Source organism: Arvicola amphibius, chromosome 3 (genome assembly GCF_903992535.2).
Source record: "Arvicola amphibius chromosome 3, mArvAmp1.2, whole genome shotgun sequence".
NCBI classification, from domain to species: domain Eukaryota; kingdom Metazoa; phylum Chordata; class Mammalia; order Rodentia; family Cricetidae; genus Arvicola; species Arvicola amphibius.
Window position 1 is genome coordinate 84,588,429 of NC_052049.1, and position 24,966 is coordinate 84,613,394.

The following is a 24,966-nucleotide window of genomic DNA, read 5'->3' on the forward strand; positions in this document are numbered from 1 at the left end:
GCCACTGGGGAGGGGGGGAGGAAGAAGGGTGAGGGGGGAGAACTGTGGCTGGAATGTGGAATGAAATTTAAAAAATAAAAAAAAATCAAGAAGCCACTATTTCTTTACTCTCTACATCTAGTCAACCCAGGTCTTGTTTCACAATAGTGGCTGCTGGCTGCAGGAAGTAGGGATGCTCTCACCAGTTTAAGTTGGCAGAAGATTGCTAGGACTCCCGGGAATGCTGGGAACAAACTCAGCAGTCTGCTGGGGGTGCTCGTAGGAGGTGCACCAGCTTGGGCCGTCTCTCGGGTAGGGCGGTTAACTGTCCTTCACCTGGCAGTTGGAGGAGCGAGCTTGTGTCTGTCTTCTCAGCATGGGTGGGAGTCAGGACAGATAGTCGATCTCAACACATCTCTTACTCCTTTGTGTCTGATTTCTCAACAGGAATCACTCAGGTCACCCTGATTGGAAGTCAACTGACTGGCGTCACAGAAACAACAGCTCCTGAGTTTGAAGAAAAGGTAAAAACTACTCATCCTTAGGAAGATGGCAGACATGCCTCCTCTCTTCCTGGCTTGCTTTCTTCTTGCTCATCAGAGGCCTTCCTCCAATGTCTGCACAGGGTTGGGGTTGTACAAGAGGTGGCCTGATGTGATGTTTTAATCTCACTGTAATTGTGCCTGGCACATGTGAGCCTTTGGTCTGCTTAGTGAACAGTTTCACCGAGCTGCCGTCTTACCAAAACATTTCACTTTAGAGTAGCTGGTTCCTTTCCTCAAACTGTTTATGTACCTGCAATTATTCCAGAGAAGCTGCTGACAGTCCCATCACTTTCTTGGTTGCTGTCCTTGGGTGACAAGTCCCAGCTGTTCCTTGGTGACCATAGCCACTCAGTCTCTTGGGTCTAAAGTGCCTCCCCACTTGCTGGTCATCCTACACCCAGCATCCAGCTCCCTTCTTTCGGCAGTCTTGGGAGACAGGCAGGCATATGGTAGCCTTTCATTCCAAGTCAGCAAACCAGCTCACAAGTTCAGAGCTTGTTCCAAGGGCACGAGCCAGTGTGGATGTAGTCTGTTTGCTCCCTTCCTTGTAGCATCGTGGTCTTCTCTTTGGAAACCATGGCAGTCTTGTGTAAAGAAACCTGTAGTCCCACCCTCCCCAGCCTCAAGTTGCTTTCAGGGGATTTTGCTGTCCGGTTGACCCTGCTGTTTCTCTATCGCCAGCTTTCCTCTATAGCTGGTAGCTTCCTCCTGATACCTTCCAGTCAGCCTTGAAAGTGCCCTCTCCCACTTGGGGCTCATTTAAATGCTGGGAGTATAGTTGTTTCATATGAATGCTGCATGGTCATACTTCATAAATCAGCTGAAGTCAGTGTCCTATCAACTTGATTCTGCTGCATCTGATGATGTTTTCTTTTTCATTTCTAAAATAATTGCAAATGCTCCTGTCAATCAAGGTGGCGCTGCACACTGAATTGCCATGTGGAGTTGTTTAGTTAAATGCAATTTCTAAAAAAAGAAAAGAATCAACTTTTAATTAGAAAGCAGATTGTCAACTGACATTTGATGTGTCCTTTGATGAGGAAGTTGGAAAACAGATGCCACAGTGCTAGGCCAGGTTGTAGTCCAGAAGGAGGCAAATTCGCTTGAGAGCAGGATGCAATTCCAATGAACCATTGTTTCCTGAAATAGGCTGACCTTTCCGATCTCTTCAGTTGGAAGGCTTTCCTCTGTGTTTGATACCAGTTGCCCTGGGACTGAACGGGAGTCCTCTAAACAGGCCCATATTCTCCAGGTATGAGTTGCAGGGTCCGTGACCAATACCAGCGCTCTGTTCCTAGGAATACCTGAGGGGAGAGATCAGCAGAGCTCCGTGATGCTGTAACTGAAGAATTTATTATTGGGCTGTGCACTTTTAGTCGTAGCATAAAGCAAATTTAAAAAAAAGATTTCATTGTGTATTTCCATTATATATTGAACTGTCACATGGAGGACAAGTATTATACTTTGAGTATTAACCTCCCCCATGTCTCTACTCTCCCCTTTCACCCATTAGTCCCTTTCTTTCCCTGGACAGTTTTACTTCATGTCAAATATACATATATACATCATCTTAATATCTCCATGAAATCTAGGGAGCACAAAAAGAGAAAACTGAAATTTGTCTTTCTGAGACTGACTTAATTTGCTTAATATGACTATTTCTGGCGGTATCCATTTTCTTGCAAATGACATAATTTTGCCTTTATGGCTGCAAAAAAATTCCATATAAACCAAATTCTTTCTCTCCATTCTTCTTGTCGTTATATACCTAAGGGTTTTTGTTTCCTTAACCTTAAAGCTTGGGTACCTGTGATGCTGAGGCTGTGACAGGCAGCCTGTGCACCTCCTAGTTGAACTTGGTCTCGTTGGTTGCACTGCATCCTGAGCTGGCACAGTGGCAGGGACACTCAGTGAGAGAAGATGACAGAAAGCAGTCAGCACAGAGAGCCCCTCAGGTGCCCGTCATTCCCACAATTCCTTTGTGCTGTCCCGTCGTTTCTGTTTCTTGTTCAACAGTTGGCAAACGTGGGTATGGCAGGGGCACCTCGAGCTCCATCTGACCATGTTTTAGCTCTTCCCAGATCTCTGCTCTCCCTCCGTCTCATGCAGGTGGAGAGTGGTTCACTTGCTTTTCTTCTCAAGCCAAGATGTGGAGAGTCATCTGGGCATCGTCACCTTTTCTCCTTCAAATCCTGAAGGCCTCAGTGCTTTTCTCCAAGTTAATCTCATCCTCATCTACTCCTTCCCATGTCCAGACCAGCTTCCTGTTGTCAGCTAGCTGCCTGGCACTCTCTGCCTCTGTCCTGATCCTCCCTCTGAGCTGAGAGTTATCTTTGACAGTACAGCCATTGTCCTTCTTCCTGCCCTTGGATGGAGCCTGTAGGCTTGTGGGGACTGTGTGCACTGAAGATTGCAATGACGCTGATCTTCCAAGTGCAGGAAGATACCTGTCAGGCTTTCAGAAGCCTAAGTGGGATGGCTGTGGTGATATAGGACATGGAACAGGGTGGGGGTGGTTTGTTCCCAAGAACCCCAGAACTTCAATTCCTAGACCTCAGAGGTAAATCATCGTTTCATTTGGGATCTTGATAAGTTCACAGCCGATACATACTGAAAAAACATTTTAACCCCTCCTTCCCTCCCGAGGGACTCTCTTCCTCAAATATTCTTGGCGTAAGAATGTTTAGTAGCAACGTCACTCAGGGACTCATGACTACATCTAGGCTGGTGGTAGAAAAGAGCAAGACCAACGTCCTGCAGAGGAGGAAGGAGACTCAAGCTGGCAGATTGGCCCTCCTGTTAAACATTCTTTTCTGCAGCATCTGCTGTTCTTATCTGACCTAGAATTTCCTCTGGTGTATAGTTGTGCAGGCCAGCACGGCTCTTTACCTAACACCCCGTCCTCACCGGCTTCCTGGTCAAGATAATGAACGGGGGTAGTGATTTGGTGCGCTTGCTAAGGAACTCAGCTGTCCTGTGATCTTAAATTTGAAATAATATGACTGATGATGAGTCATGACAAAAATGACCACGATTTGCCTCACAAGGAGAGTTCTATGGGTGTTGCAGGCACTGTGGTTGAGTTTATGCCCAGTGACCCTAGGTGCTCAGATGGGCTCCTTCCTTACCTTCAGAGTAGAAAGTAATGTGACCTTTACGGTATGTCTTAAGGGGAACTGCCAACCGCTCCAGACAGTAGGAGGTCCCCAGGACTGTTGGGGACACCTGGTGGGGCATGAGCTCTGGCAGGTGGGTAGACCTAGATCATGGAGGACCTTACTTGGGGACAGGGTTAAACAAGGAGTTTGGCTTCTTTCTTTAGCTAGAGGAACATTGTTGAGGAATTTATGTTAGGGAGTTCTGGGTCAGATTCCTCTTTGGAATATGGCTGCCTTCTTTCTCACGTCCTCCCCAGCCAAAAGGCAGTGGTCTGATTCCCATGTTGTGTCTTTTAATCTATTCTTTTTTTTTTTTTTTTTTTTTAAAAAGTATGTGTTATTGTGTGTTTGTGTTTGGGGTGGAAATGCACTATGACGTGTGCACACCAGAGAACATGTGTGTGTTTGGGGTGGAAATGCGCTATGGCATGTGTGTGCATCAGAGAACATGTGTGTGTTTGTGTTTGGGGTGGAGATGCGCTATGGCATGTGTGCATACCAGAGGACATCTTGAGGGGTCAGTTCTCTTCACCGCGTGGTTCTCGGGGATCAAAGGCAGGCTGCAAGGCTTGGTGGAGAGCACCTTTACCTGTTGAGCCATCTCTCCAGGTCCTTTGATCTGCCCTGTGAGGCCTGACTCCAGTTTGCTGACTTAAGGTGACATGCCGCTGGATGCACTGGTCAGCGAGTGCCTTGCAAGAGTTTGGGGACGGGGGCTTCTGCAATGGCAATGCTACTAGCCAGGGCCCAGCTGTGCTTGGACATTCTGACTTCAGGCTCCCTTGGATCTTGGAAACAGCACTCTCGTGGTGCTGTGTCAGCAAAATCCTAAATTTGTAAGTTTCTAGCTGCTGGGAATCTAGATGTTTAATGGTCAGTTACTGCTCGCTTGACTTTCTCGTTATTAGTCTGATAGGTTGGCTTTTAACCCTGCATATCGAGTAATACTTATTTATGACAGAGATATTTCCATGCTGAAAAAGTTTCCAGTGACTACACTTTGAGACAGACATGAGGTTCAGATGAGTCATCTGTACCCCTCTGCTAAGGACGTTCACATCTCCCGTATCTGCTGCCACAGTGATTTTGAAGTTTGCTTTTGTTGGTAAGGGGAAGTGAGGGGGATGGGCAGGTATAGCACGCTTTACCCTGCCTGTGCGAGCAGTGGTTTTAGATGGGGTTAGGCATGTTTTCATACCTAGGGCCTGAGAGAGTATTGAGTTTAGGAGAAAACACAGGTTACACAACTGTTTTGACAACCTTCAGGAAGAAAGAGCAGGCCTGAATTCAAGGCTATGGGGACAGAGAAGAGAAGGGGACATAGGAGCAGTATCGGGAGGCAGGGAGTGAGAAGGGCAGGGATAGAGGGTCTATGCCAGGAGTGATGATGTGGGAGGAGAGGTTGGGGAAGTCCGTGCTTTGGCTCCAGCAGTGTTAACAAGAGGAGTAGTCTGGCACCAGTCAGACGGGAAAGCTTGAAGTAGCAATGTTTTCCCACTCTGTACAGACATATTGACTGTGGATGAACCATGTTCCAGGGCCAGATCCACACTCCACACATGAAGGACCTTGAAAGCCCAGCCACATCAGCACCGTGTAGCATTGGCAGTGGGAGTCAATAGGCCTATTGGTTGAGTGGCCCTTTGCTCTGTTGACATCTTGACATTTGGGGGTTGAGGGACTAGGGGGCAGGTCAGATAGGCACTGAATGTCAATGGGGACTGCAGCTCTGCCTTACCTAGGCTGTAGAGAGTTCAGATTCTAGGTTTAGTATTGTAGGAGGCTGGTGAGCCCCATCAAGAGCAAGGCAGAGCGGGGAGTGTGGCGGCAGCGGCCACTGACTATAGACTTAGGCCCTTGGAATGGCCTTATTGACAGTGACTCTGCAGAGGTCTCCGTGGGCAGAGGCCATGCTAACCTGGAATACTGGGAAGTCTACGATGAGCACCTTCTGTGCTTGAAAGCCTTTTCATTCTGTGCAGTGCACCCAGGCCGCCCACCTCGATACCTACTTTAGAAAGTCAGCTTAAAGTCCAGCCAAAAGATGGCATCTTTATTTAAGGCTAAATCTTTTTGTCAACTTGTTATTGACAAATGAACCTTAGAAGCTCAAGGTCCTTGTCTGATTGGGCCATTTTCCATCTCCCACCCCAAGACCCACTCTTAGGAAACTCCCTGTGAACACGCACTGATATCCCAGGGAACAACACTATTTGGCAAACATTCAGAGCACCCAGTTCTCTGCCTGCCTTTTGCAAAATAGCTTAACTTTTTCAGGAGTCTGGGGCTACAGTGAAGCCAGATTATAAGCCTCGCGAGGTTGCCACTCGTCCTTCACAGTCTTTTGAACCCATCTATCCAGTCCTGCAGCTTTCCGGGCCACTGAGCACTTCAGCCTCTCTGCTCTGGCTGTACCTGTGCTGCTGGCTTGTCCCTCCCACACAACACATGATCGTCTTCCTCAGTCAGAACTGGAGTTCCGAGACCAGGTCCACCACCAGCATCAGACGTCTCGCGTGCGGAGTTGCTTTGTATCTGGTGAGTAGTGGCTGCTTCTGAGACCTGGCAGGCAGTCATCACAGTCACCATGGTTAATCAGCACCAGGCAGACAGTGGATGGTGTTTGACAGTGAATCTGCGCATGTGGGCCCCGGCACAATGGTGCATGATGAATGTCTGTTGAGTAAATGAAGTGTGATGTGAGTTCTCTGTCTTCATCTCCAGGTCCAGCCCGGCAGGTCATTGAGCCCCAGTTTCTTTAGAGAGGAAGGCCCACATGCAGAGTTTTGGGAATAGGAAGTTCCATTCTTTTTTGAAAAATTCAGGCAGCCCTTCACTTTTTGATGTATCTGCCATCAGCTGGGATCTGTGATTTACTTACTATACTTTAGCTTAGAGATGGATTTTTCATTTTAAAGGTTCACTAGACACTGATGATTGTGGTATTTTGGTTGTTGATGAAGTCTGTGCCTGTAAGAACTGAGGGGTGTGCTCATGTCTAGAAAGGAGAGGAGGGGAGTATGCCCAGATCTAGCCTTAGAAATGCAGGGATGGGCTGACAGGTTCTAGTCAAATTATAGCGTTCTTATTTGGGGTACACCATAGTGCATCTGCCATGGGTGAGATAGCACCACAGGATGATGTGCATGTCCTCTTGAGGAGCATGTTTTGATCTGGGAGAAATGACATATAAAGAATATTAACCATGGATAGATGTTGGATGAGAATTCTAGAACCTTTAAATTGGCTTTTTGTCTCTGGGATGCGGGCGTGGTGCCCAGGGAGAGCTGGGGGCCCGAGGATGTTGTCAGGGGTCAGTGAGAGCCACGAATGGCTTCATCGTGATGTCTGACACTATACAAACAAGGCTAATGTTGCAGATGACGCCTTGACATTTGAAGACAATAGAGCAGACAAAGTTTTATTCTTTGGCTGTCTGTGATCCAAACCTGGCCTTTAAAGAGGGATGACCACTCTGTTCTGTCTATATCAGATGGAGAAATTAGAGAAATGTTGTCTTAAACTAAATACATGCGGTTGGCTAGTCTGCACCTCTTCACGAATTCTCCCTGGAACCTGGCGTTAGTCCTAAGCTGCTGTACAGTTGAGCTGTCATTAGCTAGGGATGAGCTGGTCTTGCATGGCGTACCTGCTGTCTTAAAGTGTCTAACTGAATATTGGGTGAAGCTGAGGTGCTGTGGGTTTGCATAAGGATTTGTCACTGAGGAATGGGGGTGTGGAAGAGCTGGTCACCCTCCTGGGTACCTTCACACATGTGATGTCCTCTCTGTCTCAGGGAAACCTGTTTATCAGGTGGAGAATGCTCCAGAATAGAGAGAACAGCAGCTGTTGTGGGTCTGTGACCCAACTGTAGAATTTCTTCTGCAGCCTGCAGTCCATCTTCTGCCTCCTTTGGCCTCTTCTAGAGATGGAGAGCTCTCTGCCTACAAAGCAGTCCCGGCTAGCCCCCTGTAACTTCTGTCCACTGGTTCAGGGTTCCTCTGGGGCCTCAGCTTTGACCTCAGCTCACTCACTGGATCATGGGAGGTGTCTGTGAGACCAGCCTGTGCTCGTGAGGTCTCCCCTTCAATACTCAGACACCTCTGGGCCAAGATTATTTTTTCACAAGCAGGAGAGGCATGCAGTTGTAAGCTAGTCTGGGAAACGTGGCGATAACTCAGACTGAAAGGAGAGGCTGTGGCTTAGTGGGTGTGGTAGAGCCGAGAATCCAGCAGTGTTTGCTGACGGTAGCAACTGCCTCACCTTGTTTTAGGATGCTGTGCCGCAGCCACCACAGCTCTCCAGCAGTTCCATGCCCTGAACAGGTGCTCTGTGACTTCCCCTACTCCCTCTCCCTGCCTGCTGGGCTGGTTGTTGTCTTTCCATATGTTTCTCATGTATAGTTGTCTTGTCAGTACTCCCTGTCCTGACGAGAGCTGATGGGTAGACGCTTGCATTGTGCTCACTATGCAGTGGGTCTTCACACACTTAGCTCCCCAGGTGTAACTGCTCACCCCATCTTTGTGAGCGACCTGGGGCATAGAGAGGCCGAGTGACCCACTTGTACCTATAGACCAACAAATGGAAAAACCAGGGCTCTGTCAGTCCTCACTGAGTAATTGTCTGCTAAGAGCTTTTGGAGGGCTGCATGTCCCCCCCCCCTTCCTGCTTGCCCTCCCCCACCACAGCTGCTCAGAGGCTCTGATGACCCACCTGTGGTCACATCAAGTGGGCATTCCCTCTTCCCTAAGTCCCTTCTTCAGTTGGCTTCCAGAGCACCCTGCTCTTACCCATTTTTTTTCCTGATTCTCTTTTATCTCTTACCAGTTCCTTTTAACTCCCCAAGATCCAAGCATTGGTTGGCAGCAGGGCTTGGTTCTCAGACTCTGTTTTGGCCTGTGGCTACTCATGAACTTTCAGTGACCACATTTCCATCCTATTATCTCCTGAATCCAGACCAGCTCCTTGAACCGAAGGTTGGGTCCTGTCCAGCTGCCTACTCAGGGTCTTGATGTGGTCTGTCAGGATCTCAGAGTTGACTCACACGTCCAGGTTCCCATTTCTCTGGATCCCCCACACCTCCAGTGTCTTCCCTACCGAGCTCTGTTGCTCAGAGCAGTCTTTGGTCTGTTTCTCTCTCATGCCACTCTCCCGATCTGTTGGCCTCTCTAAGTGCATCCAGCATGTGACCCCATCTGCCCTTGTCCTGGACCAAGTCCCCATACCATGTGTGAAGGGTTTGTTAGTTTCACCTGAGTCCCTTGCTTCAGTCTTTGCCTCTGTTGAGTTTTCTATAGAGTCCTTAGAAAATGTTAGCGCATGGCTCCTGGGGCCTCACCTGCCCTTGGCATGTTCCCACTTTCTGATCTTTCACATGATATCTCCTGCCCTCTGCAGCCTTGCTGGCCGCTCTGTCATGCTACGGTATGCCAGACATGCCCACCAGAGGGACTGACTCTGCTCTTCCGCCCATATCTTGGCCGGCTGTTCCTCACCTTCTTCCAGGCTCTGGTCCAGGCCCACTTTCTTCAGAATCCCTCTGCCACCATTGACAGAAAGTTAGCAGCTTCCTGGAGGCTGGGTGTCTGTCTTCTCACATCCCCTGTGAATGAAGAGCACTCTGCTACCTAGGGCAACATTTTTGCCTGTGTGGTTCATAGCTTGCTCCTTGCCATTGTCCGAGTCAATAAATATTTGAATGAGAGGTATTTTTATCTCTGATTTGCAGTGAAGTAATTGAAGGTCTAAGAAGCTTAGTGTTTGGCCAGGGTTGCCATCCCTAGAACTACTGGGCTAGGGCTGATACCCTGCCGTGCCCCCGATTGCTCTGTGTGTGCTGTCTTTTCTTGTTGCAAGTGCCACACAGCGTGGCTGTGAGGATGAGAGGGAAAGCACTTTGCAAACCCCAGTTGCTAAGACACGTAACCTGCCCAAGGCACTGAGAACCTGGATGCCCACGCTGCTTCTGTTCAGCAGCCCCTACATTCTCTTGTGTCCTGGGACTTCTCTTTAGGCATGACTGTTTCTGGTGTTGTCAGATTTTGTTCTCTTGGTCCTTCTGCCCTCACTGTGAGGTGTGCTTCTGTGGGTAGTCCTGATCCCCTATGCTCCCCTCCCCCCCCACACACACATGTGCGCACACACACATACCTCTGGCCTGTTAGCCGTAGGGGACAGAGGAGCAGGCTCCTGCATGGCCCTCACTGTTTGTTCTTGTGTGTGTTCCCAGGAAAGCACTTAGGTTAGCCGCAGGAGCTCAGCGGGAGTCTCTTTCTCAGTCTCCCTAGCAACCTGCCTGCCCTTTGCCCCTACTCTGTGGAAGGGTGGAGTGAAGGGATCCCAGTACACAGTAGGAGAAAAAGGCCCTGCAGGTCTTAGGCGGCTCCATAAACTACCTTCTTTGGTACTTGAGAAATGAGACCTACACTGAGGACAGGCCAGCCATCTGCCCGGGACCTGGTTCCTGGACTCTCCATGTGTTTAGTGGTCAGATACAGTTGCCATAGTCCTCAGCTTTTCCATGGACTCCAGGCCAGGTCAAGCTGTGATTGGTGGGCACAACTCCAATTCTGGGCTGTCCCCGTGCTGTTGGCCCTTGTCAGTGTAGTGATGGGCAGAGAAAGCTACACCGACCCACAGGGGTTTGAGCTGCCTGGTCTTCGTACTCATTCTGACAGGATGCAGCCTGGCTTGTTACCTGACACAACTCTGCAGCCTAGGCACCAGCAGGATTCTAGAGCTCACAATGACGTAAGTGGCGTCTCTTTAGAAACTGGAGTTTGCAGAGAGCTTTCTGGCCCGGTGCTCTCGACATCAGCACAAATCTGCCTTGAGCTGGACTCTGTCCATAGCAAGTGAGACAGCCTGCAGGCCTCACGTTCTTCCTGTAGCCTCAGATTGTAGAGCCGATGAACAGGACAGGTGGTCCAGAGGTTTGTGGAGAGGATGCTGCTGGCCATCTTGGAGCAGCTGCATGTAGCAGCACCCGGACCGTAAGGAGCTGGGCTGGACACACAGCTGTGCCTGTTTGGGACCCGGGGCCTGCAGCTCCCAGCCTCAGCTTCCTGTCTGCAGGGTTGTAGAGTGCTATTGGGGGGGGGGGCATGCCTGGGAAGCAGCAGCTCCTGGTCTCAGTTGTGGGTGATTGGTGGCCCCCTGGAGTAACAAAGAGGGTGAGGGCTTTCAGTCTGTCCTGAGTTCAGGTCTTAGTTATTGCTCATTAAATGTTCCATGCTTGTTTATTGTGGATTTTCACCAGACTTGACCTTGTGCTGGTTCCCTCACAGTCTTTAAACTTGGAAAGTTCATTGTACTGATCTGAACTTCTTCCATCATGTAGAGCAGTAGAAGTGGCGATCCCAGGGGTTGTGGTCAGTGTGAAGTGAGGGCTCAAAGCGGTCCTCGTTCCTACCTGCGTCTTCCTCAGTTCAGCCTTGGTTCTCCAACCTGCACATTTCTGCTAAGTGCCTGCTACTCTCAGCGTTTCCCGACAACCCTGGGGGGTCATTTGCCATCCGCGAGAAGTGGGGAGCGAGTGGCAGCGGCCACCACTAGGGCTCTTATAAAGGCACAAACTGTGTCACGGGGCGTCACAGAAGGAGCCATTTCTTCTGCCTGGAGAGTGTCGGGAAGGTTATGAGCGGGAGCTGACCAAGGGTGGGAGGGGCTGTGGCAGCTGACAGGTATTACGGGATTGATTGTGAGTATAGGTGCCCAGTGTGTCGGCGGCCATGGGTCATGCCGCTTTAGGAGGCCTGGGAGAGCCAGTGGCACTAGGCTGTGAAAACCCTGGGGAGCTGTCACTGGTGGGTGAAGTCCGTGTTGCTGACATTTCCAGGAGACAGAGCCTAAGGCTCCATATAGCACCGTTAGAGCTCAGCAGTGTCTACGGTAAGTGTGCAAGCTACCGAGGGAATTAAAATGCTCTTAGGAGCCAAATTAAGACAGGAAACAGGTGAAGTTAACTTTGTCTAAGCCCGGGTATCCAAAATATTATCATTTCAACATGCAATTTTTGGCACTAATCTACCAAAATATGGTCTGTATTAAGCAACACGGCTCATTTTGGAGATCTGTCACATTTAAGGTTTTATAAATTATGTGAATGTGTCTCTGTGTGGGTGTGAGCAGGTGTGTACAGGTGTGTCTGTGGAGGTCAGAAGAGGACAGCAGACTGGGTGTGAGCAGGTGTGTATGGGTTTGTCTCTGGAGGTCAGAAGAGGTCATCAGATTCCCTGGAGAAGGAGTCGCAGGCATTGGAGCTGCCTGTGGGTGCTGTAAATGGAACTCAGGTTCTTTCAAGAGCATTGCTCACTTTCACTGTGGAGCTGTCCTCCAGTCCCTCAGCAGTGTTTACAATGCTCAGGCTTCAGTATTCGGCAGAGGGTTTAGTCATTCTGGGATGAAGGAAGCTTCAAGAGCCTGCTCTTGAAGGCAGGAACCAGCCTTTGAGCACATCTGCCCAGCAGCTGGCTTCTGACTAGGGGAAAATAAAGCACTGAGGATTCTGTCTCCCATAGGTTATACAGTCAATTAAGAAACAACAGTGTCCAACTCAGGTACGAGGACAGCCTCTTTGGGTAGTAAGCTTCCGTGTGCTGCTCACTGGGCTCCGCTTTGGCCCATTGAGTACCCTGTACACGTCTAGTAGTAGGTTGGTTCTAGTGTTTCAGGAACTCTACAAAGCAGCCTCCATACCCAATCAATCAACAGAGGATAATCAGGTTGTGAAAAATCTAGCGTCTTGCCTGGGTTCTTGTGACTACATGCATGTGGCAGAACTGAGGCTCAGCCCTGATCTCAACCAGGCTCTGATTTCCAGTTGTGCAAATTTTATTGGTCTTAATAAAAACCTGGAGTCAATATAGGGGTAAAAGCTGAAAGATCAAAGAAGCAGAGCAGCCAGCCACTAGTTCTTACCTCTACTGAATCCTCAGACCAAAGGGGTGATCCTGTCCCTATAAGTACTCAGACTGAATGCCGTCTCTGTGAAACCTCAGACTGAATCCTGAGCTCCTGTCTCCTCCCACCACATACCCCTCTCTCTGCCCAGCCATATCCCTTCCCACTCCACCTCCCTAGTGCTGGGATTAAAGGTGTGTACTACCACTGCCTGGCCTCTATGACTAACTAGTGTGTCTAGCTCTGCACTCTGATCTTCAGGCAAGCTTTATTTGTTTTGTTTTTTTTTCAAGCTTTATTTGTTAAAGCACAAACAGAATATCACCACAGTTTCCCTACTAGGATTCAGTGTCATATACATTATGATCTCTGAAGTTGGGGGGAAAGAGGTCATTGTAGAACATACAACATACATATGTATCCATCAATGTGCACACGTGTGGGAGACTAGATAGTTATAATTGAGCAAAACCATAACTGTAGCAGTTCCTCATCTCCTGCATATATCCCTACCTCCAGGCTCCTCCCACTGGCCTCTTAGAAGGCTCCAGTGTTGGCCAGTTGCCATGGGCTTCTGTTGGAGGGTGTGGCACATAGCCTATGAAATCCCATTAGAATCAGGGAGAACTCAGTGTTTGTGATGTTTCCGTTTCCTTGGTGAAGGGAGCCAGAGGCTGCGGGTGACCAACTGGTAGCATCAAACTTCTGTCTTACTGGGTACGTCAGGTATGTGCATTGTGATCTCTTACTGGAAAAAAAACGTTGATTAAAGAATGTGACTGCCTGGAGTTGGTGAGCTCCAATTAGCACAGGTAAACTGTGTCAGTGGGGGTCCCCACCATGGTCTTGACCTCTTTGCTCATGTTCTCATTCTTAACACTCTTCAACTGAACTTTGAGAGCTCAGTCTTGTGCTCAGCTGTGGGTCTCTGCCTCTGTTTCCATCAATTTCTGGATGAAGGTTCTATGGTGATATTTAAGATAGTCATCAGTCTGAGTTCATGGCAAGGCCAGTTTGGGCACCCTCTCCTCTATTGCTTAGGGTCTTAGCTGTGGTCATCCTTGTGGATTCCTGGGAATTTCTCTAATGTCAGGTTTCTTATTAGGTCCATAATGGCTCCCTGATAAGATAGTATATGATAAGTTACCCCAAAAACTCTATTAAGGAACTCCTCCAGCTGATAAATGCTTAATGAGTCAAGAGACAGCAAACATAGTTCCAAACTACTTCCTCTGAAAGTGGGTGACAGCTGCATGGCTGGGCAGACTGAGGGGTCACAGGCAGTGGCACCAGGATTTATCCCTACTGCTTGTACTGGCTTTTTGGGAACCTGTTCTCTTTGGATGGATGCCTTGCTCAAGCTAGATATTGTATGGAGCGCCTTGGACCTTCCCCAGAGCAATATGCTTTACCCTCTCTGAGGAGTGGATGAGGGTGGAGTGGGAGGAGGGGAGGTAGTGGGAACTGGGATTGGTATGCAAAATAAAAAGGAGTTTGTTATCTTTTTAAAATAAATAAATAAAAAGAAAATGCAAAAAAATAAAAAAAAAAGAATGTAACTGCCTGTGTATAGGGAACTCTATTGGGAGTACACTTAGGAAGAGTGTGGGTGAAGGCCTGAGCTGTCCGGGGGACACTTCCAGAAATGGCAGGCCCTAAAGAGAGCTAAGGGCAGAAAGGTGTGTGGCGTGTGTCCACAGGGTGGTGCCTGTGCAGGCTTGTAGGCAAACCTCGTGGGTTGGCAGTGGGTTGTGCTACTCCTGCATTGGGTAAACTGGGGGCCCTGGAGGAATATTTAAATCAGGGCAGAACTTCAGAGTCACGTCAAGGTAAAGGCGTTTATTACCACCAAAACAGATGCAAGTCCTCAGGACAGAAGCCCTGCTAGAGTTGGGTCCTCCCAGAGGTGAAGCTTCCTTTCTGTTCCTGATTCTTACCATGTCTTGGCTCCCCTGCTTTTGTCTCAGGACACTGTAGTTCCTTCTTCTCAGTTCACATGCAGAGCTTGTTCAACCACAGTGCTCCTCACAATCTCAGAGTCCAGAACTGCAGGACAATTGCTCAGCTTCTGCATGAAGAAAACCATCCATTTGCAGAGTCCTGGGGTTTCCACAAGGTGCAGACCTGGCCCAGAAGAACACCTGATTCAGTCCCTCAGGCTAGCACTTGGGGTCCCCAGTGCTCAGAGAACTGAATGCCAATTGTGTGGACCAGGTCTCCCTGTTTTTCTTGATCTTTTTAGTATAATTATTTAAATGTTGCAAAGAGGTTGTTAATTTGTTTCCCAGTTGCTTAGCTCTGAAATAAATCACACAGAAACTATATTATTTAAAACACTGCTTGGCCCATTAGCTCTAGCTTCTTATTGGCTAACTCTTACGTCTTAATTTAACCCATCTCCATTAATCTACGTATCAACACATGGCTGTGGCATACCCGCTAAGGTCTGGCATCTGTCTCCATGGCTTCTCTCTAAACTCTGCCTGCCTTCTCCCAACTCTCAGCTTAGTTTACCTCTGTTCCCTATGCAGGCCCAAGACAGTTTCTTTATTAACCACTGGCATTCATAGCATACAGAGGGAAATTTCAAACCTTGTTTCCTTAGACCTGCCTCCTCCTAACTGCAACTAACTGGTCCAGTTTACTTCAAAAACAAAACAAACAAAAAACGTTTCTTTCCAGAATCAAGAATCTGCCCTGGAACAGAAAAGCCAGGTCTACACTGGAGGAGACGCAGGAGCCTCCTATATCCCCTCCAGGCAGGCAGAACCATCCCTCCTCTGTCTTTGTCCCAGGTCTCCTCCTGAGAACCCCTCTGATGGTGTCTCCTGCAGTGTAGACCTGACCCTCTGTGTGTCCTGCAGTGTAGACCTGACCCTCGGTGTCTCCTGCGGTGTAGACCTGACCCTCGGTGTCTCCTGCGGTGTAGACGAGACCCTCTGTGTGTCCTGCAGTGTAGACCTTGCACTCCCGTGTCCCCTGCAGTGTAGACCTTGCACTCCCGTGTCTCCTGCGGTGTAGACCTTGCACTCCCGTGTCTCCTGCGGTGTAGACCTGACCCTCTGATTCTCCAGCAGTGTAGACCTGACCCTCTGTGTTTCCTGCAATATAGACCTTGCACTCCCGTGTCTCCTGCGGTGTAGACCTGACCCTCTGTGTGTCTTGCAGTGTAGACCTTGCACTCCCGTGTCTCCTGCAGTGTAGACCTTGCACTCCCGTGTCTCCTGCGGTGTAGACCTGACCCTCTGTGTGTCCTGCAGTGTAGACCTGACCCTCTGTGTGTCCTGCAGTGTAGACCTGACCACCTGTGTGTCCTGCAGTGTAGACCTTGCACTCCCGTGTCTCCTGCGGTGTAGACCTGACCCTCTGTGTCTCCTGCAGTGTAGACCTTGCACTCCCGTGTCTCCTGCAGTGTAGACCTGACCCTCTGTGTGTCCTGCAGTGTAGACCTGACCCTCTGTGTGTCCTGCAGTGTAGACCTTGCACTCCCGTGTCTCCTGCAGTGTAGACCAGACCCTCTGTGTCTCCTGCAGTGTAGACCTGACCGTCTGTGTGCCCTGCAGTGTAGACCTTGCACTTCCGTGTCTCCTGCAGTGTAGACCTGACCCTCTGTTTCTCCTGCAGTGTAGACCTGACCCTCTGTGTGTCCTGCAGTGTAGACCTGACCCTCTGTGTCTCCTGCGGTGTAGACCTTGCACTCCCGTGTCTCCTGCGGTGTAGACCTGACCCTCTGTGTGTCCTGCGGTGTAGACCTGACCCTCTGTGTCTCCTGCAGTGTAGACCTGACCCTCTGTGTGTCCTGCAGTGTAGACCTTGCACTCCCGTGTCTCCTGCAGTGTAGACCAGACCCTCTGTGTGTCCTGCAGTGTAGACCTGACCCTCTGTGTGTCCTGCAGTGTAGACCTTGCACTCCCGTGCCTCCTGCAGTGTAGACCTGACCCTCTGTGTCTCCTGCGGTGTAGACCAGACCCTCGGTGTGTCCTGCAGTGTAGACCTGTCACTCCCGTGTCTCCTGCAGTGTAGACCTGACCCTCTGTGTCTCCTGCAGTGTAGACCTTGCACTCCCGTGTCTCCTGCGGTGTAGACCTGACCCTCTGTGTGTCCTGCGGTGTAGACCTGACCCTCTGTGTGTCCTGCAGTGTAGACCTTGCACTCCCGTGTCTCCTGCAGTGTAGACCTGACCCTCTGTGTGTCCTGCAGTGTAGACCTTGCACTCCCGTGTCTCCTGCAGTGTAGACCTGACCCTCTGTGTCTCCTGCAGTGTAGACCTGACCCTCGGTGTGTCCTGCAGTGTAGACCTTGCACTCCCGTGTCTCCTGCGGTGTAGACCTGACCCTCTGTGTGTCCTGCAGTGTAGACCTGACCCTCTGTGTCTCCTGCAGTGTAGAACTGACCCTCTGTGTCTCCTGCAGTGTAGACCTGACCCTCTGTGTCTCCTGCAGTGTAGACCTTGCACTCCCGTGTCTCCTGCAGTGTAGACCTTGCACTCCCGTGTCTCCTGCGGTGTAGACCTGACCCTCTGTGTGTCCTGCAGTGTAGACCTGACCCTCTGTGTCTCCTGCAGTGTAGACCTGACCCTCGGTGTCTCCTGCAGTGTAGACCTGACCCTCGGTGTCTCCTGCGGTGTAGACGAGACCCTCTGTGTGTCCTGCAGTGTAGACCTTGCACTCCCGTGTCTCCTGCAGTGTAGACCTGACCCTCTGTGTCTCCTGCAGTGTAGACCTGACACTCAGTGTGTCCTGCAGTGTAGACCTTGCACTCCCGTGTCTCCTGCAGTGTAGACCTTACCCTCTGTGTGTCCTGCAGTGTAGACCTTGCACTCCCGTGTCTCCTGCAGTGTAGACCTGACCCTCTGTGTCTCCTGCGGTGTAGACCTGACCCTCTGTGTGTCCTGCAGTGTAGACCTGACCCTCTGTGTGTCCTGCAGTGTAGACCTTGCACTCCCGTATCTCCTGCAGTGTAGACCTGACACTCAGTGTGTCCTGCAGTGTAGACCTGACCCTCTGTGTCTCCTGCAGTGTAGACCTTGCACTCCCGTGTCTCCTGCAGTGTAGACCTGACACTCAGTGTGTCCTGCAGTGTAGACCTGGCACTCCCGTGTCTCCTGCAGTGTAGACCTGACCCTCTGTGTCTCCTGCAGTGTAGACCTTGCACTCCCGTGTCTCCTGCGGTGTAGACCTGACCGTCTGTGTCTCCTGCAGTGTAGACCTTGCACTCCCGTGTCTCCTGCGGTGTAGACCTTGCACTCCCGTGTCTCCTGCGGAGTAGACCTGACCCTCTGTGTCTCCTGCAGTGTAGACCTGACCCTCTGTGTCTCCTGCAGTGTAGACCTTGCACTCCCGTGTCTCCTGCAGTGTAGACCTTGCACTCCCGTGTCTCCTGCAGTGTAGACCTTGCACTCCCGTGTCTCCTGCAGTGTAGACCTGACCCTCTGTGTCTCCTGCGGTGTAGACCTGACCCTCTGTGTCTCCTGCAGTGTAGACCTGACCCTCTGTGTCTCCTGCGGTGTAGACGAGACCCTCTGTGTGTCCTGCAGTGTAGACCTTGCACTCCCGTGTCTCCTGCAGTGTAGACCTTGCACTCCCGTGTGTCCTGCAGTGTAGACCTTGTACTCCCGTGTCTCCTGCAGTGTAGACCTGACCCTCTGTGTCTCCAGGGCAGACCCGTGATCCTTCCGGTCTTCATCAGCTTCTTTCTTGTGTTCTTTGCTCTGCTTTTCCTCTCTTCCTTGAAAAATGTTCTCATTTCTGCTTTTTCCATTCCTGTCTTTAGGGAGAGGATTTTTCTTCCATTCTGCTGGGCCCCAAATCCCCCCCCCCCCCGCTTCCCCTCGTTATTCAGATAAAACCCGAAACCCCTGTTGGTCACACCGAGTCCTGTAGCAGATCTTCAAGCTGTCTGCACTTGGCTTTTTACAGTGTGCGCTCTGTGTTTATGGTTCAGGAGATGATGGAGGTGTCCATGCCACACGGGCATCAGCTGTGCATTGTGTTCAGCCACTTTGTTTTCCATGGCAAAATTCTCCCCAGGAAGGGATCCAGCATCCTCGGTGACTTTCCAAACCACGCTGTTCCTTAGACGAGTGGGAACCAGTCTGGGACGTCCGTTATCTCCCGCAGCTGTTGCTCTCACCCTCTCATCCCCACGGCACACGTGGTGCAGCTAGGTCCGTCCTGTCTTCCCCACAGCGACCTTGGCTTCCTGAGCCCTGCAGGCAGTGTTTCTCTTCAGTTCCTCTTCTCCGTATCTGCCGACCACAGCTGGAGGGGTGACCCTGTGAAATAGGATCTCAGAGATGGGTGGGGTCAGAGAGGGACCCTAAGAAATGGAGCAAAGCCTTGTGGCCTACGGGAAGGTCGGTGGATGTCTGAAATGATCGGCACTGCCTGGTCTTGAGGGAGGGTGACACGGTTATGTGAGAAGAACCATCCATCCTTTGTGTGGTCCGTTTTCTTGTGAGTTCGTCCCTGTCTCCTGGTTGATGACTGGCTGGAAGGAGTCAGAAACAAAATATGTTCTGTTGATCCGGACTACTGAGTCAGCCTTGGCATTGCCTAAGGCCACTGGGTCCTTGAGGACTGGTGCCCCTGGAAGCTGGAGGACTCCCAAGAGCTTGGCTTTAAAGGGTCCTTTAACTATGGGAGTTCCTTTCCTTCAAGAGGTCAAGGTGGATATGCGCTATTAAAAAGGCAAATTTAGAGTCAGTATAGATGTTAGCCTGGTGACCTTTGGCTAGCTGGAGTGCTCAGGTCAAGGCGATTAATTCAGCCTTTTGTAAAGAGCCTCCCGTTGGCAGGCAGGCAGGCCATTTCAACTGTTTTAGTGGAAGTGACCTCTGCATACGCTGCCTGGCGGTTTCCTGATCTGTCTGTAAGAGAACTTCCATCAACAAACAGGGCCAGCTGGAGGTTTGTAAGTGGTTGGTCTAGGAGACCAAGCCGAGGTGAATGTAAAGCCTCCACAGCCTCTGGGCAGGAGTGAGAGGAAGGAGGTTGGGGCGGGGAGGACAGGAAGGAGGGTTGCAGGGTTTAGGACAGGACTGGAGGCCAAGGTAATTTGGGGGTTTTCTAGAAACAGTAAGTGAAAGACTTGGACTGGTGAAGGCCCAAGGAGAGAGAGAGAGAGGAGCATCTCAGAAGGTCTGAGTGAGAGGCGGTGGGTGGCATATACCATGATTGGCCTGGACAGGGTGATCTTGGGAGCCTCCCAGGTGAGTTCAGCTGCTGCTGCCAGGGCTCTCAGGCACGATTGCCATCCACAGACGGTGAGGTCCAGCTGTTTGAATAAGAAGGCGACAGCCCTATTCAAAGGCCCAGCCTGTTGGGTTAGAACTCCAGTGGCCACTCCTGACCTCTCATCTGTATAGAGAAGGTAAGGCTTTGTGGGGTCTGGAGGAGCAAGGGCAGGGGCTGTTAAAAGGGCATCTCGCAGTGGAGAGGAGGCGGTGGATGATGGGCGGGTGGGTGAGAGGCCCTGCCAGGGTGTCTCTGGCTGCCTGGTACAGAGGCTTGGCTGTAATGGCAAAGTTAGGGATCCAATGGCGGAAGAACCCTAGCAGGTCCAAAATGAGAGGATTTGAGCCCCTGTGGTTGGGGGCTGTAAATCCCACAGGGCCTGGACCCTGTTAGAGGTGAGGGAATTAGACCCTAGGCTAAGCTGAACACGCAAATATACCACCTTGGGAGAGCACAGCTGAGCCTTAGCTGATGAGACTCCATATCCCAGGGATCCGAGGAAGTTCAGGAGTGCAGAGGTGGCCTGTTGGGACAGAGGCAATGTGGGACTGCAGAGAAGATCACCAACCTATTGGAGAAGTGTGCTAGGACCAGGGTCAAAGGTCAATAGATCCCAAGCCAGGGCTTGGCCAAATAAATGGGGACCATCCTGAAAACCCTGAGGGAGAACAGTCCATGCTGTCTGGAGGACTGGAAGTCAGGGCCCTCCCAGGTGAAGGCAAAGAGGAAGTATGCGTCATGGTGTCAAGGGACAGTAAAGAAGGGTTCTTTCAGGTCCAGGGCAGTAAAGTAGGAGGTGGCAGGAGGAACGTTAGACAGATTGTATGGGTTGTTAACCACTGGATGAACTGGAATAACCGCCTCATTTATGAGGTGGAGGTCTTGAACCAAACGGTAAGCACCAGAAGGCTTACTCATGGGAAGGATGGGAATGTTGCAGGGTAAGTTAATAGGAATTAAAAGTCCCCAAGATAGAAGGCAGGTGATAATAGGCTTAAAACCTCAGCAGTGGGTTTCAGGAATAGGAAACTGGGCTCTGGAAGGGAAGGAAGAAGTGTCTTTAAGACGAACTAGGCTTGGCTGGTGGTGAGTAGCAACCATGCCGGTGGAAATATCCCATACTTGGGGATCTACTGGATCAGGGAAAGTAGGGACAGGACAGTCTGGGGTGGGGAATTTGTGAGGCTATTAAGGTGAGAAGGCCAAGGTGAGTGTGACCCCGAAGGAGCTGAGAATATCTCAACCAAGTAGGGGTGCAAGGCAAGCAGGTGTGACCAGTACGGAGTGAGAAAAGAATCTCCTGCAAGAAGGCAGGGCAGGGACAGGGTCTTAAGAGGGAAGGAGCAGGTCCCGTCCACCCCCATGACAGAAATTGGTGAGGGAATTGTAGGACCCGAGTGAGATGTTAAAACAGAGTAGGCAGCTCCCATGTCCAAAAGAAAAGCAATGGATTTAACCCGCTACCTACAGCATTACCCTATGTAGAAGGAAGCAGCGGGGCTGTATCCCGCCACCCGGCCGCCGGCTAGCTTTACACCCGAAATAATTACACAGAAACTGTATTCTTTTAAATACTGCCTGGCCCATAGTTTCAGCCTCTTATTGGCTAATTCTCATATCTTGCTTTAACCCATATTTAGTAATTTATATAGCACCACGAGGGGTGCCTTACCAGGAGAGATCTTAACCTGCGTCCATCTCGGAGAGGAGCAGCATGGAGACTCACTATGGCGAATGCCTGAAGCGTCTCCCCCACTCTACTTCCTTGTTCCCACAATTCTGTTCTGTCTACTCCACCTACCTAATTTTCTGTCTCTTAAAGGGCCAAGGTAGTTTTCTTTATTAATTAACCAATGAAAGAAACATAGACAGATAACTCTCCTCCATCAACCCTAGGCTTGGAGAGGGCGATGGGCATCAGTCCTCTCTGCCTGCGTCAAGTGCAGGTGTGTGGATTGTCTCATGCATCCAGTGCCATCCCTGACCAGGGGCAGGTGGAGCCCTTCCTGACTAGACACGCTCTTTCCCCATCCTTCCCCTTTGGATCTCATTGTTGCGAGGTGTCAGGACCTGGGGAAGAGGCCCAATAACTGTTCTTGTGAACTTTAACACCGTGTCACAAAGTCTCGTGGAAGTTCTTGCCTGGAGTTTGTACTTCAAAGCATCAGTCACCATTGCAGAACATCCTGTAATGGATGCTCTACACAGTTAACCCACGAAGAGAAGGGGCTTGTTTTGACTCACAGTTTGAAGTTTCAGTTAGATTTCCCCTGGTGGGTACAGCATAACATGGTAGGATCCTGTGATAGTAATACTGGTCACCTTTTGATGGGCAGCAACACAAGAGGGAGAGGAGGGGTTTGCCTCTGACCTAGGCCCCACCCCTCTAGGGTTCAGCCCCTCTTAGCGGTACCATAGGCTGGATACAGGGCTTGTGATACCTGGGCCACTGGGGAAGCACTTGGTGGCTATTGCTAGTACCCACTTTTGTTCTTAAAAAGATAGTAGCTGGGCAGCTGCGCGGAGACTCGCAGAACACGTGTGACCAAGGCGGCGGTGCGGCGGCGGGTTAACGGCACAGACACAGAAAATAGACATAAAGCTTTATTAAAGGAGAGAGGGAGAGAGAGAGACAGAGAGAAGGGGGAGGGACAGGTGCGTGTGCACACGCAAAAGGGGACAGTGAGAAGAGAGAGAGGGAAGAGAAAAGATTCAGGATGACTCCGAGAGATCAGAGGTCCCTGGGAGTGGGCGTGGAAAGGGGCGGGGACCAAAGAATAACACCCACTATTCCTAGATGTGTTGTGGAGGTGTTGGAAAGCTAGGGGCAAACTTTCTTACTTAGCTGGGGCTGATGTTCCATCATCCCTACCCATAAGAAGCTGCATGATGGGGTGAAGCACACTTTCAGGTGTTGGATGGGAACGGGATCAGTTAGAGATTAGTTTCCCTTACAATGGAAAGGGGAGGTATCAAGACCTGACTCAGAACTTACTTACTCTCTGCTACCCAGCAGGGTCACTTGGGTGTGAATGTCTTTTTGCTCAGTAAGACATTGACAAGCCACCCACAGCCCCAGACAATACTGAGTGCATGGTCTCTGGCATACAAGTCCTTGTCAGAGGAGCCCTGGAGCATAGCCCTTCCTCACCTGCTGTGGGTCCCCTGGATGTTGTCATGGCCATCGTTGTGGGTGTTATATCCCTGCCTTGTATCTAACCCTGACTCGTCCCTGTGTCTGAGGTTGCTCTGCCTGCTGCGAGAGCGGGAATGCGGACTGTGGACGTGTCGAGCTTGACCGTGGTCTGTGCAGTGTAGAGCTGGGCCTGGCAATGAGATCAGCATTGCATGTGTTCCTAGCATGGCGGTAGCACTACCGTACGAAGAAGACATAGACCATGGCACCTGTGCATTGGGAACTGGATCTGGGCTCAGATTATGTCATCATGGCATCCCTTATGCTGCCCATTTTCTGAGCTGGCCCTCTCGTTTTTTGAGGAATCTATGAGGTGCCAAAAGTTTTGAGTGAAATTCTCAATTCAAATCAGCCAAAGTTTATGTCTGTTGCTTAAAACTAGGAAGCTGAGTTCTGTAGAGAAACTGTACTATAGTTATTTGAGGGCCTTATTCATTTTCCAATCACCTGAGTGTATCTCCATGAGCCTCAGAATCTAACATAAGACAGATGCTGGTTGAGGGTTGGTGAGACCACGGACACCGTGGATCTGAGCAGACTCCACTCTCTGCAGCACACCCTGCACTAAGTAGCGTGGTCTCGGGAAGACAGCGCAGCCTCCACTTCTAGCTCAGCTCTGGAGGGTGCCCAGCACTTGGAGGTGCTCAGGAGGGTTTGGTGAAGTTGTCTGTGGCCCAGACCTTGTCATGACCTGTTCTTGCCCCCGACTTACAAGTTGTAAATTTGCATACTCTTTGTTTTGACTATGCTGCCTGTCTCTGTTCCCCAGTGTTGGGGTCACTGGCAGGTGCAGTCATTCCCGGCATAACAAGGGTATTGGGGTTCTGAAGTCATCATGTATGTGGTGTCATCATTTACCCACTGAGTCCTCTCCCCAGCTCTAGGTTTCTTTTGTTCCCTTTGTTCCACTCCTCCCTGATCACAGTTGTTCTCCTTGCAGAGGCTCCTGGCCTAGGACAGAGGTTTGCAGCCCTTCTTCCCGGAACTCTCTGAACGCATCTTCCCAGCATCCTCTAGCAAAGATGCGTCAGCTCAAGGGGAAGCCAAAGAAGGAGACATCCAAGGACAAGAAGGAGCGGAAGCAGGCCATGCAGGAGGCCCGGCAGCAGATCACCACAGTGGTGCTGCCCACCCTGGCTGTGGTGGTGCTCCTGATTGTAGTGTTCGTGTATGTGGCCACACGCCCCGCAGTCACCGAGTGAGCCCCTCCATTCCAGCTCTCCTCTGCAGGGATGTCTACAGTGCCGAGCTCCCCGCAGTCACCGAGTGAGCCCATCTGGGCCTGCTCTCCTCTGCAGAGGTGTCTACAGTGCCCGAGCTCCCAATAGGAGGGCCCTGTCTTCTCTGCTCTTTGACTTGACTAAAATTTCTCTACTTGTTTGGGGGAGGGAATAGGGAATATTTTATCAGTGAATGTGCCATACACCTGATGGTCCACTTCATGTGCCTTTCAGACTTCAAAGCAGCGTGCGTGTGCGTGTGCGTGTGTGTGTGTGTGTGTGTGTGTGTTTCTTTTTCTCCTGAAATCGATGCATAACTGCGCCTGGGGAGCCGAGGACTCCCTGGGTGAGGTTGTTGGTTGGAATCAGTGCCACCTCCCTCCCATCCCTGCAACATGCTCTCTTGCTCCTACTCACGACTTCCTAAGGGGACAGCGTTTCTGCTCTGTGCTTGATGGGATTTGAAATATGTTGATTCAAAGTGAAATATTTATTTTTTGAATAAAGGAGATAATAGTCTTAAACTGGATATTTGTCTTGTTCTGTGTCCCTTTCTCTACTTTCCCTCCCCTAGGGCTGTTTCCACCTCCCATTAGCTTGCTACTGTTCTGCACTTGCAGGAACATGGTGTATCTTGACCAGATTTTTGTAAGGCTGAGGAGGAAGTCTGCGTGCTAACTGACCTCTTTTGAGCAAAGTGAGAGTTCTCTTTGGACCACACATGCTTTCTGG

The 24,966-nt window shown here is 50.5% G+C and overlaps 1 protein-coding gene across 7 annotated transcripts in view; it reads left to right on the plus strand.

The window, feature by feature from the left end:
• Window positions 1-24,763, plus strand: part of Smco4 (single-pass membrane protein with coiled-coil domains 4) — a 58,981-nt gene extending 34,218 nt beyond the window's left edge. For 5 of the 7 annotated variants that reach the window (XM_038321504.1, XM_038321503.1, XM_038321506.1 and 2 more), the window contains 2 exons: window positions 427-503; window positions 23,955-24,763. In XM_038321504.1, the coding sequence (XP_038177432.1) occupies window positions 24,037-24,216 (180 nt within the window). In that variant the 5' untranslated portion in view covers window positions 427-503; window positions 23,955-24,036 and the 3' untranslated portion in view covers window positions 24,217-24,763. Of the gene's footprint in view, window positions 1-426; window positions 504-6,147; window positions 6,221-19,844; window positions 19,955-23,954 lie in introns of those variants that run through there. The other 2 variants (XM_038321508.1, XM_038321509.1) reach the window with 2 other exon arrangements.
• The last annotated feature ends 203 nt before the right edge of the window (window positions 24,764-24,966 follow it).